We start from the raw sequence: 13976 nt of genomic DNA on the forward strand, positions 1-13976 counted from the left end.
ACTCTTTGGGGGATAAGAGTTTATTTACATCACAGATCAGGGAGATGATCATTAGCAGTGGGTCAATCAAACCCTAGTCCCACGGTGCCCCCAAGCCCCCGGAGCCAGAACCACCGCAGCGCTTAAGGCCAAATCATTTATACTGAAATCATGGCTGTCAGGTTTGTTCACTTTGATTTCAGAGTGTAGCTTGTGCATTGCAAGAAAGGATCTTCAAGCAAGATAAACGACTAGTGCCCACTCACTCTCTCCTGCAGATGACAGCAGCTCTTTATGGCTGCACCTGAAGGTTTTGTTCATAACTCTTACCTCAGCTGCCTTTTTCTGTTTAGAGGGGAAATTTGCATGCAGTATTGAAACTGTGACCTACTGCTGAAAACAATTAAACACCAGCAGCAGACATCTGCCACAAAACTAACTGCAACCCCAATGCAATGAGGTGCTGGGGGAGTTTCCCCACTAGGACACTGCAGGCCACCAGCACCCTGAGGGACAGAGCAGCCTGTCCTAGTCCACATGGGCATCACCAGGTTAGGTTAATTAACAGGGCTGCTAGAACAGAGCCCTAGAAAAAGCTCTATACATGTTTTTAGGAAGAAATTACATTTGCCATAGCGTATCACAGTACAAAAGCACGCACGAGGCAAGTACCACGCAGTACCCTGTTCCTCTGCAGCAGGGTGTCCTGTGCTGTGACACAGCAAGGGACAGCCATGCCCCGGCAGGGATGTCTCCTTACCCCAGGATGGTCTGCAGCCAGAAAGCACAACTGCCACAAAACAGCTTTTTCAACCCAAAATGGACAGTCCATTTATAATGTAGTTTTCTACATGTAAGCCCTAAAAAATAAGTCACACCCATATTCAAACATAATATTTTTATTTGTGGATAAAAATTAAGGCTCACAGTACTTTATCATTTCACAAGCAGAAAAATGTTAAAAATTGAGAATGATGGGGAATGCCCCCAATACAAATTCCTCTAATTGCTGACATGTTTTACTGAAGACTCGAGGTGAACAATTGAACAGGGCAGCTACAGTTATTAGTTCGTAAACTAGGTGCTAGATATATATTTTTTTTAAAGAAATGTGAACAGAGTATTATGTTTCTCTCCACTTCTGGCTGTCCGATACACATGGATTCCATAAAAACACTCAAGAACCGCTGGGATAACACCAACTTTCCTAAGAACAACCCACCATGTCTACAATGCATGGCACAGGTGTCAAACAGGGGGAAGAGAGCTAGAGATCACAAATTTCATTTTGATAAGACATTTTGATTATAGTGCAATAGTTTATGCCTAAAATTTTCAATATTCAACTTTCTGGCTTAAAAAAACCCAAAACCAAAGTATCTTCCTAATGAGCACAGGAATTGCTGTCAAGCTCCATTTCATTAGAGACATGAAAGCAACCCACGTGATTAAAAGATGGTGAAAGTGTATGTCAAACTTCAGTATACACATAGAATACAGGTATACATCGTACCTATAGTTCAGATGCAACTCAAAGAAGGACTTCCCAGTGTGCAACATGCAATGAATAAAAGATTTATGTCCAAGTATGCTGCAAGTTTGTGGTCCAGAGGTACAACAGTTACGGTAACCCCCAACCCAATGGGCATCACCATCACCACGCAAGTTTTCTTGTGAGTTACATCGTAACTATGGGACTATATACTGCAGATTTATTTACACGGAGACCAAGTAAGCGTCTCAGTCAAAACTGAGAAAGGTTTGGGTTTAAGAGGTGCTCTATATTCTTTGCATTACTTTTTAGTAGTTCCTATATTCTTTGCATTCATTACTTTTTAATAATTCCTATAGTCTTTGCGTTACTTTTTAGTAATCCCTTCTGCTTTGCCTATTTGCTGTCAAGGTAACACAAACTGGCAGCGGCAGCAGCAAGAGCAAGCCTACTTACAATAAGCAACAACTGCTATAGCATTAAAAGTCTGAAGGATTTCTGTATCACACCAAAAAGATTCATTTCTTGTCATTGCACCTTTTACGTCCGAGATACCAACACAGTAATGAAAACAACTATCCTCAACTTTTTCTGACAAAAAGTTAAAATGTACTCTAAAGCCATAATTTCATTGGGGAGCTTTCTTTTGAGATAAGCTACAAAGAAAATTTGTTTTCAACAGAACCCATCCTATAATAGATTCTGCCACAGCAAACACTGATTTGCAGTGGTTTTGACCAACAGCTCTTACAGGTCAGTCCAGTAATAGAACATTCGTATTGATAATACTTCACTTACATCACCAAAAGCTCATCCAAAGGGCTCAAAGAGGTTATGGTGGATGTGGGCGAGAATTACTACCCCCATTTTATAAAGGAGGCAACTGAGACATCGATTAAGACCAATTTGCCCAGGCTACAGAACCTGCTAGGAGCAGGGCCGCGAGGGGGAGGCAGTTGTCTTGGCCACTGGTCTGCTGCTCTCCTGCACGCCTGTGTCCCCAAAGGGTTTCGAAGAGCAGAGGGCTGTAACACGCCATCTCCTTCCCCAAGCAAAAAACCACCGCTCAGTGACACAGGCAAAAGAATAAATTTACACATTAGCCATTTCCTATAAGCAGAAATTAAACTAAATTTCCATAATGCGTAGGCAGCAAATGTAAGAACAACAGGAAAATGTGTGCAATCAAAAGAATATAGAACAAACACTTTCAACCATTATTCCAGTTCACAAATCTATGCAAGTGGAAATATAAGTAGCTACAGCCATGAAATACTCCATGTTACTGAACAGTTTAAAACAAGTATTTCACCCCCATAATACTATGGTAATCTTGCAGCTGAATGAAATGCAACTTCTTAAATTAAAAAAAAAAAGGGTAAGAGGGATAAGCCTGGATACATGGTTACGGTTCCACCGGTGGAAGTACCCGGCAGGCACCCAGCAAGCTGCTCAGGTCAGAATTTAACTGTTACTTCCACAGACAGCAATCGCAGCACATGCTCAAAGTTCTCAGGTGGATGGAAATAGCTTTGCCTCAATACATCAGAAAAGCACAGGTGTCCAATGTAACCATCTCCCAAATTATTGCTTACTTAACTACATAAACAGTAGAATACAAATGACGGAAGGGATCTATATGGATTGGATAAGTCAACTCCAATACCATGACTCCACACTAACAACTATAATGATCTTAAAGATCAAGCTAAGTACAATACATACAAAAAAAAAATCCTGTAAAAGCAAATGTGTAGAAAATAAACTGTCATCAAGTATAACAAAAGCACATCAGCAGCAGGCTGCGAAGGGACTGTTGCGTGAGCATCTGAGGACAGAAACGGGATTTGCAGATCCAGTAGCTCTGGTGCAACAGCTTTCCAAACTTCACTCCCATTTTTATGCTTCTATTGGAGTCCCCAGAAGCACACAAAGATACTTCACTGTCTGGAATTTGACATATGCATACATGCAGTAAGTGTATACTAAAGATTAGCCTGCATATACACGTCTGTTACCAAAACGCACACCTACTGAGCAATGCAAGAGGGAGCGAGTACAGAAAGACAGACAGGTCATTTAATAATATTTTAGCATTACTCTCTTGGAGCTCAACATTATTGCCATGGGCTAACACATCAAACGATATATAACAAGCTTAACAGTATACAACAGATACACAGTAATTCCACAACTCAACAGTATCAACTACTCCATTTGGCAAAATATTTATTTATAATAAATCCGTTCAAAAGCAGTTGGTCACAAAGAATTCATTTTACATTTTTAGGCTGTAACAATGCTTTTGGTAGAAGTAAATAAACTGTCTCTTTTTACACAGTGTACAAAAACAAAGAGACATTGAAATGACAGTTAACAACAGAACACATGAAAACAGGAAGAATCGGTAAGACAAAGGCAAAAGCAATAGGAATCTGTCTGCGCACCGGCAATGCTGCCATGATTATTTACCCGTACAAATCCTCAGCCCCACTTAGTTATTATCCCCAGCATAGCTCTTAACTGCAGATTTATGCTCCAGGAGAGGAATCTGATGCGATGTAGCAGCTCCAGTCACTCTTTCACAGTACTGCATGTCAACACTGGGAATGGTTTCTGATATGATTTAGACTGCACACAGTACTTTAATAGAAAAAAGTTAATTACTCCCACTCCGTAGTTCCTGGTGGCTTTGATGTCAAGTCATACATCACCCGAGAAATGCCAGGAATCTTCTTAATCTCTGCCACCATTTTTAACACAACCTATTGCAGAGAAAAAAAAAAATCAGAAGAAATCATGTAAAACAGACCTGATGAAAACTATCTTGAGAAAAGCTTAAAAAAGGAAGACTTTGTTCACACTAATTCTGTTATACACAAGAGAGAAAGAGCCTATAGCTATAAGTATATTACCACCAATTAAGAAATAAAATCAACTTAAAGAAAACCTCTAGCTTCATGATATCTGCAGTTACATTTGGAACTTGCTGATTTTTGTCACTGATACTAAACCAGGGTGTCGATTGCAATACACTTCCCTCAAGGCAGCAGCTCTTCAGCTTCAAAACTATTTCTTGAGAGTTCAGCAGGAACATACACTGTTGTGTTATTATCAATCATTTTCAGACTTTTCTCAGACCATCATCTCCAGCTGAACCATCAAACACAAAGCAACAGCCTGAGTGAAACCCCTTTCAAAACAAAAAAGGGAGCTCTAAAGGTAAAAAAAACAAAACAGAAAGTGGCATCCAAAGGGAAGAGTTTCCATGGAGAGTTATTCTCCAGAGTTCACAATCAATTCATGTTAACAAAAGTATTCTAGATGAGAATCTGCTGATCCTTAGAAATTCAGCTTCCTTAAAAATCCCACAGTTCGTAGCAATGCCACTTACATAACATGCTGTTTTACAGTGCAAGCATAAATTAAACAATGCATTGCTCTCCATGGAAAAACACAGAAAATTTTTAATCAAATATGATTCTTTTCCCCATAAACACAGGTATTTTTCACAACCTCTACTGTTTTGTTACCACATTATTACCTAGCCTTAAAGTGGGTTTGAAGAAGGCAGGGGGAGGGGGATTTGGTTGTGGGTTTTGTGGTGTTTGGTTGTTTTGTGCTTGTTTGTTTGGGTTTTTTTAAACACAAACTTCAAGGTCAAATGAATCCTCATTTTATGTCATGGAATAGTTTACATGGTAACTTAATCTTGAATCATTTCTTTTTAAATGGAGAGGCTGCCTTAAAATAGAAGACTTCAGTTACATACAATTACTAAACAATGCCTATATGCTTTTAAAGTATGTTAAAAAAAAAGTCAGTCCTGTTCTTCGTCTACACTACATTCCCAGAGACACAAAGTACTTGAAACTGGACATGGATAAAATTTCCCAGAAAAATATGCCTGAACTTGACTCCTAAATCCTTTTAGTGACCTAAATAGAAAACAGCACACCGAGATGTTAGACAGCAGGTTCCAGTAAAATCAGAAGTGGCAATCAAGGGCAACTCTGTAAGCCAGGTCATTTCCAATCACTAATGCAAAAAATTAATTTCAAAATCCCAGGAATGGTTGGGGTATTCTTTTTTTAATTAATGGTATTTTTGGCTCAACTCTGCCGGAAAGCCTTTAAGTTTGTCATACCCATCTGCCAGCTTCTCATTTTGATACATTTTTTTCCCCAAAACACCACCATATTCTTCCTAATGAATACTGTGAAAGAGACAAAAAATTGCAACAAAATCAAAGTCAAGGCAAGCAATCAAGAGAGAGGGAAGAAAGTCAAAATGAGTCATCTACAGTACTAGCTCATCTACAGTACTAGCTCATGTTGAAAAGAAACTTGAAAACACGTATTACCTCTTCTGGAACCTCATTACCAGGAGTTGCTGCAATACCAGTCATAAAATCACTTGTAATAAAAGTTCGAATAACCACAGATCTTTGACAGGAAGGTTGTTTCTGTAGGGGGTCCCGATCAAAATGCAATGGTGTGAGTATTATTGGCATCTGGCTAATTTTTCCGGCATAACCTTCAGAAAAATAGCAGTACAAACTGCTTTAATTTGGTTTAAAGACACAAACGTGAAAAGTTTTACAGAATTTCCCACACATACTTCAAACTATATACTAGGAACTACATTTACATCTTCTGGGATCTTTTTGCTACTGCTACCACACTACAGAAGATCACGCTCATTATACAATTATGTAATTAGTGGTGCATACACTAAAACTACTCAAATTGCCACTTGAAATAATCTTCAGCATTTGCAGGCATGCAGAACAAAACCAGATAGTCTCTGTTATCCCTGTAATTTGCTGTGAATGCAATTTAAAATCTACTTTCCTTCCCACATAACAACCATGGGGTTTTATCTATCCCCATATCAAGCCCAGTGAAGAGCCATTCACAAGTATCTCTGTGTCTTTGACATACTTAAAAGAAAGCTCTTAAGTATCCCTGTTGCTGGTGGTTGATAGGTAACTCCAGACAATCATCTCTCCCTTTTTTTTTTTTTTAAGTATCTCCTTCTGAAAGCCAATACACAGACCCCCTAATTTCACTGTTTAAATGATCTGAAAGTTTGAGATTCAGGTGCATGGCAGCCTGCAGAGCCAATCTAACACTACACAGGCTCTCACTCTCTGCTTGCACCGGCTTGAGCTCTTGGTACAAGAAGCCTTTTTCACTAAATAATTCAAGTCTTATTTTTGGGAGCAATTCATTCACACAAAGCCAACTGTCACCAAAAGTTAGCGAGACACATCTACAGTTTTACAAACACAATTGACTGTTATCCTCAGCCTTTTGAGGCTATTTTTTTGTACAAATTATGGTAAGACAGCCTTGCAAACAGAGTATGTATTTTCAAAGAGAGATATCCTTTGTAACTTGGAATTTATACAAAATATAGGCAAGTCTGATGAACTGCTTCCCACACATATCGCATCTTCAAATGTAATTAAGTAAAAAAAATGCAAACAAAACTGAACCTCAGAACTACTATATTCCCAGACTCTGCCTGTGTACCATATCACAGGGTATTGAATGCTCCCTGGATGTGAAGGGTTTGAAGTATTACTGTCTGCTAGGCTGAAGTAGTTGTGTTTACAAATATGGCTTTCACTTTAAGTTAAGAAATATGAAACCACCACAGGTAGTGAGCATCATCACCATTAGAAACTTAGTATTTGGGCTCCCTTCTTTCCACAACCCCCCCCCCATGATTTAGAACCTATGTCAAGTTTCTTTATACAGTTTATTTACTTCAGGTGAATACTGATGACTGAGATCAAAGATAAGTAATTCGGTTGACTTTTCAGCTGGCTAACAGTACTTTTTGCAGAAGTTTGCACTGCAGTGAAGCACCACGCCTCAGAGCTTCATGACATGTCAGAGGCAAGCCTCAGTGCCCCAAAATCCCCTAAAATTAATTCTGCTAACAGAAAGGCTAGTAATTCCTGTCCTTTAGCTATCAGCTTCTACAACTTTCAGAAAAGTCTGAAAAGTCTGACTCTTGCCTGTCATCCCATTAATTTATCTCTTCTTTGGAGATAATCAAGAAACTTGTAGATTTTGACAGTACCACTATAACTATACTCAGTTAGGTTTGCAGGGATCTTGAAACAAAAGTCTAATCCATGGGATAAGGTGAAGTACCTACCAGACTCCCTGAGAATATTGTGAGCCTCAAAATCAGCTTGACGTAAAGTGCTGAGGACTCCTGTTGTCAGGAAAGTGGGGGTGACATCTGTAGGAGGTTCTTTGACTGGTGGACCAAACACGTACACAACCCTGGAAAACAAACAGGATGATAGAAAAACATTTTGTATACATGGAATAAAACAGATTGCCTAAAGACTGCATCTTTAGTATTGCAGTGAGAACATAAAACTAGGGAAAAAAGCATAATATTTGATTTTGCTCCTTAGCTACTAACTAGAGTTTAATATAACTTCATGCATATATTCTATAAACATGACATGCTTGCTAGCTTTGGAAGTCAAACATACTAATTTATTTTGGTTTGCTAGAGACTAGCAATAGCCCCAATATTACTTATTCAAGAGAATAATCCTTTGAAAAAAAACAGAAATACTAACTCAGTGATATCACAAAGGATGTTTTTTTTCAATTTTACTTCGATGTCAGTAAAAGTTAAGATTATTCTAAGAAAGCTACTTAATAAATGCTTACAATTTCTATCTTCTCTCCTAATAGGAAACCACCAAAAATACCATTAAATAGGAAACCTTATTGTTAAATGAATAGCTGTGTTTTCAGCACAGGGCACTAACACTGCAATTTATAAATCTACATTAACTACATCTGTAATGAAATATCTTCTGAATTCAAACCAGTCACATCAGCTTTATCTTTTTAATCTCATTCATTGTGTTTTGTATGTTGCAGAACAAAGAGCAAAGTATAATATTGTCTGACAGGCCACATACAAGGATTCACTATGACATATTCACACAAGTTATTTGAGTTTGTAGATACAAACCAAGAATACTTGTCTAAAATCCAAAGCAGAAAAATATGCAAGCTTTACGTTCTCTATTTTTGTAATTTAAAGTCTGCAAGCACAGCTGGGCAGAATACCAACTATTTCAGTGCACTCCTCAAACTGCCAGCTTCAGTGTCCCTAAGCATCAATGAAAGATTCTGAAAACATACCCTGATACAGCAGAACTCCCAGAGATGTGGTATATTCAGGAGGGTAATATTAAATCCAAAAGAGCTTAAAGATGACAGCAATGCTGTAAATCCAGCACATACTTCGAAATTGCACACGCAATCCTGATTTTATACCTTCTTTTGTTCCCTCTGCATTTAGTTTAAAGAAGTATCTTGCAATTCCAGATCTCGCCTTTAAGAATAATACCTCTTTCAGTAGGCGTCACTTATGTGACAAAATTAAGTTTTGCTATAAGCAATTATAAGCAGTTTCATCAGAAAGTCTACAGCCAGGCAAGGAGGATATGCATTCTCCAGAACTGATTTAATACCTAAGCAACTTCAGGTGTTAGAAAAGTTATGGCATCAAGTAGCTAGAAAATGCATATTCACAACAGAGCTCAATTAAGATTAAACTGCCCAGCTTTGGAGCTTTTCTATGTGCCATTAGAACTGACAGTCCCACATAAATTCCCTTTCTGACACAAAGCACAAAAACAATGCATGACATCACAACTCATCAACAGGCTTGGAATCTTTCAAAAAAGATTTTGCATAAGTTACATTGGATGTTGTCTAATCAAGTGCTTAAAAAAATTAGGAGATAAGCTATCAATTTCTTTTTCAAGCTAGTAATTCCAGAAATAAACCTATGTTTTGATTTATTGTGTATTTATAATCTCTGTATGATATTCCTGTCCAACATGTAAAAAAATTCTACCATAGATTAAACAGGAGAATGCTTGTGCATGCTAAACTTCCATACATTAAGTAGATCATTAGAAATAAAAATAATTCAAAACACTTACCTGTTTATGTTGTGGCACATGCGTGGTATGAGCCTGGCAAGAAACGTAAGAGACTCCCAGTGTGGAGCATCTTTACTAGAGATCCCACAAACATAGCTATATGAACGACAGTCACCCTATAAATTTAAAAAAAAAAATTGAACACGAAGTTTGCTGCCAAAATAGTTCACAATACTTTCCCATTCATCCCATGGGTTACACGACCATACTTTGTGTCAACATTTAGCAGACACTCAGCTGGTGAAATCAGTATGCTGAGATACACCAAGTGAATGAGAAAATACGGAACAACAGACCTCTTGTGAGCTAACAAGAGCGTATAAAAGGAAAATTTTCAGAATGGAAAGATTCATATAAGGTGTCTTGAGCATAAGGTTTGATTGTGTATTGCTATTTTGATGGCACCATCTGAAGAAAGCCTGTGATGAAGCGTAGAAATCTGCTGATGATATGCTATTTAAAATAGTAAGAAAAGCTGACTGCACGGAGTTACAGAAGAGACACACAAGATTAAGCAGCTGACAATGAAAGATGTAATTCAATACTGATAAAGCAAAGAAAGGTACTTTACAGCTATGACTACTCAGTAAAGAAATCTTTCAAGTTACTGCACGCAATTCCATGAGAATTGCAGCTCAGCGTTTGGTGACAGAAACACAAACCAAATACAAAGGACAGCCCACAAAAATTCTGGTGGCATTAGCAAAGGAGTGAAAGGAAAGAAAACACTGTGTCACTGCAGAGATTAAAGTGTTCCCATATCCTGACAAGAATAAGGATGTAGTACAATTCAAAAAAGTACAGGAAAGGGCAACAAGCATGTTCAAATGTAGGAAGCAGGGTTTTTTTGACCTAGGACTCCTCAGCCTTAAAGGGGGCAACAGGATTACAGCAGAAGTCTACAAGATTATGAAGTCACGAAGAAACTGCCTATAAGTGACCAGCATTATTCAGCCTTAATGATATCCGCAAATACAATACCTGGCATTTACTCAAGTGTCTATTCAGATGTTTTGACACCTTTGCACTATACCAGCACTGACAAATGACAATAACATAGGTATCACAGTCACCTGAAGTTTATGTTCTTGAGTCAAGCCCCTAATCTTAAAGCAGCCATTATTATCATAGAATCATGGAATAGTCTGGGTTGGAAGGGACCTTTAAAGGTCATCTAGTTCAACCCCTCTGCAATGAGCAGGGACATTATGCTTCACTGCAGCCTGCCACACTGCTAGGAGGCAGCTTTCAGAACATCCCTGGAATGAATCCATTTACCTGCACTCCCACAGTTTTGATTGGTAACAAGAAGGCATTCAGTGAATGTAGGCTTGTAATCTGCATCAGTTTCTCCTGATCTTCTTCAGTTGTACACGCTTTGACCCTTTGCAGCAAAGTATGTGGCTGTGCGATGATGCAGAAAAATAATTTTTAATTAAATAAAGCCCCCAAGCACGCAAACAGAACTTATAAATAATAATTTTATTTGCATTGTAAGTAGCTGATTGCTTAAATTTAGTCCACATTTACCCCTTGGAACTATTTAAAAAATATCTTTCATTTAACAACTAAATTTTAGCAAAAGCAGTTTTATTTGATTGGACTGCATGTAGTTTAACCTGAAGCTCTCCAAGGCCATAGGTGAAGCTCTTTTCCTATGCTCATTCTCACTTTCACAAAGCTACACTTTCCATTTTTGTTGTTTATTTCAGACACAGAACAAAGCAATATCCTGTTACACTACACTGCAATTCAACAAGTTTTCAAGGAAATACTCCCCCCTTCAGTGTTTTGGAAGTCGTTCCAAACTTAAGACTTCGACTTAGAGCAGGCCTCTGCTAATGACTTTCCAGCCCCCTGCACTTTAGTTCAAGTGAGCTTACAGTAATCATGAAGGTCATAACAGTTAAGAGATTGAGAACTTAAACATCATCGATTAAAAACTTCAGGTTTCTGTTCAGGACATTTGGCAAGCACTAGTTCCTCGCTCCTGCACTTTCCTTTAGACAATGATTGATAGGGCATGCAAATCTAGAAAGCTACAATTATTTCAGGGAAGGAAAAATCCCCAGAAATCCTCATCTGCACAAAGTTTGACTAAAACAAAATTTATTTACTATTTGAAAGATATATAAACTTCCATTTTCCAGAAATTGCATAACACTTGCACCAGTCATGGTACAAAAAAATTCTACTGTACTATACTGAATGGCTTCAAGTGAGTTGTACTGGAATGCATTACTCCTTGAAGAGCAGAAGTAAGTAGTTTTAAACTTTTAGCAGCTTAAACCTCATTGCAGGCCACTATGGAATGATCATACTGCTTTTATGAATATTAGAATTTAGCAATTTTGTTACCTTCTTAACACTTGCAGAAAAATCTGCAACTATTTTCAAAATGTTGTTTGTTTCAGGAAAGTCTTTGCACACATAAGGCTCTTCAGCACATATCACTCTTATTGCTAGACCAGGACCTGCAATGCAAAGTTGAAAAAAACATCATACTAAATAACAGGAAAGCCAACTTTCATCTAAAAACGTGACAGCATCTGGAACAGCAGTCAATCATTGAGTACAGCATGCTTTGCCATTGTACCTATACTTCAATTGTCTTAACACCCTACAAGACAAAAAAAAATACACAAGCAGTTTATTCCGGAACAATAACACAGTATTTCTGTTCGGTATATTTAAGCATTATTTACCTACACCTTAAATTGAATGGTTGTTTAAAGCAGCAGTTAGTGGTGATGAAGTGTGGCAGATGGCAAGCCAAAGCGAACAGGAACCTCCTCCTTCCCTTTGCTAGGCAACTGGGATGAAAGAGTTGGTTATAACATACAGTTGAGTCTCCATTGTTTTTAAAGACTCCTGAAGGCTATTTGACCTTTTAGCTACTTAATACAAAAGCACATGTAATTTGCTGGAAATGTTTGAAGAAAGACAGCTTCTTGCATTTCACATGATGCTGGTACATTAGCACAACAGCCTCTGCCAGTGACTACTACACACCCTGCAGGACAATCGCAAAACACCTGGACAGAAAAGCATAACCCCCTTAAAAGCACATGGGCTTTGCTATATTATATACTTTGATGTTTTCTGGTGGAGAACTGTTGTTATTTTCCATGCAATCATTTCCAAAACAGCAAATGCCCCTTAGAAAGGCAGGCAGATACAGGCCATTATTTCAAGAAAGATACATTTGACAGCTCAGGCAGCATTCAGCTGCACTTCACTGATAATTCTTGCTTTGGCTTATACAAATAAAAAGAAACAAATACAGCTAAAAGCAAACTCAATTATAAAACTTTTCCTTTAATCACTATACATAATAAAGCTGCTCTCAAATGTTCTTTTCCTGAAAAAAGATCCTCCTTAAGTAAAAACTAATAAATCCATCAATTTTTTTCCTGTTTAGAGGTAAGTTTTATGCTCCAACATAAATTTATTCTACAGGTTAAGTATATTCTAAACAATACTGATGTGATCCATAGCCCTTCACTAAGTAGCACAGACCAACTCTCATACCTGGGAAGGGATGCCTCGAAACCAGCTCTTCAGGAAGACCAAGTTCTCTCCCTAGCACTCGCACTTCATCTTTGTGAAAGTCTTTCAGCGGTTCTATTACTTTACCCTTAAAAAACAGAGAGCACAATTTACACTTCAGCTTACATATTCAAACAAAAAGCCTCAAATGTTTAGGTTATGGCAGTCAAATTGGCCAGCTTTTCACAGCATCAGCTGCCAACACTTGCATAAACACTGGAAAGAAAAGTACATGTGAATGTAGGCTTTGTGAAAACAGTTGCAGGACAGACGCTAAGACAAGGAAGTTTAAGTTTGTGCCAGAAGTATCAATGATTCAATCAGTGTAGATATAGCTGTAGGTCAAGCCTGCTCTGACTGTCTGCAGAAATTCAGACCTTTCTCCTCTTGCCTAGCTGTTCAAATCAATCTAAAAGCCTTGAAAAATACTTTGTACAGTATTAGAAGTGTGGGTCAGTAATGGTTACTTCCTCTCCTATGGTTGAGCACTTACTAATAACTGAGCACTTTCCAACAGGGTTATTACGTGATGTATTATAAGAAAGAATCAACACGAGACAATTAGAGAACTTACCATTCTAATGTCAGAAAAGGCAAAACAGGGCAGTCTCCTACATTTGCTTCATATGCTAATAGTTAAGAGCTCTGCACAAGAAAGGTATTCAAAAAGCTTTTCTGGACTTTGGAGTAAACAGACCAATTGGGAGTGCAATCAAAGGGACAGGACTTGGGCTGCTTATCTTCAGAAAGTTCAACCTCCTGTGTTCATATCATCTTCAACCCTCTGGTTGTTATCCATAGATGTCCATGTTGTGCCATTTCAGAAAGATTTGTGGGTTCTTAAATTGACAACTGGCAAACAGATTGTGTGCCACCAGCATACTGCTGGCAGATAGCTGATCAGGTTACTAGTAACGTCATGCAGAAGCTGCATAAGAACAGAAAGAACTCATCCCTGTA

The 13976-nt window shown here is 38.2% G+C and overlaps 1 protein-coding gene across 1 annotated transcript in view; it reads right to left on the bottom strand.

Annotated features, from left to right (window-relative positions):
- Positions 1–862: 862 nt before the first annotated feature.
- GMPS (guanine monophosphate synthase) overlaps positions 863–13976 on the bottom strand; it is a 35966-nt gene continuing 22852 nt past the window's right edge. The window contains exons 10-16 of the mRNA XM_076341486.1: positions 12999–13104; positions 11826–11941; positions 10746–10871; positions 9468–9583; positions 7643–7773; positions 5835–6007; positions 863–4236 (exon numbers count right to left, since the gene is read on the bottom strand). Coding sequence (XP_076197601.1) covers positions 4135–4236; positions 5835–6007; positions 7643–7773; positions 9468–9583; positions 10746–10871; positions 11826–11941; positions 12999–13104 — 870 coding nt within the window. The 3' untranslated portion in view covers positions 863–4134. The remainder of the gene's footprint in view (positions 4237–5834; positions 6008–7642; positions 7774–9467; positions 9584–10745; positions 10872–11825; positions 11942–12998; positions 13105–13976) is intronic.

The sequence above is a fragment of the Aptenodytes patagonicus genome, chromosome 6 (genome assembly GCF_965638725.1).
Source record: "Aptenodytes patagonicus chromosome 6, bAptPat1.pri.cur, whole genome shotgun sequence".
Taxonomy (NCBI): Eukaryota; Metazoa; Chordata; class Aves; order Sphenisciformes; family Spheniscidae; genus Aptenodytes; species Aptenodytes patagonicus.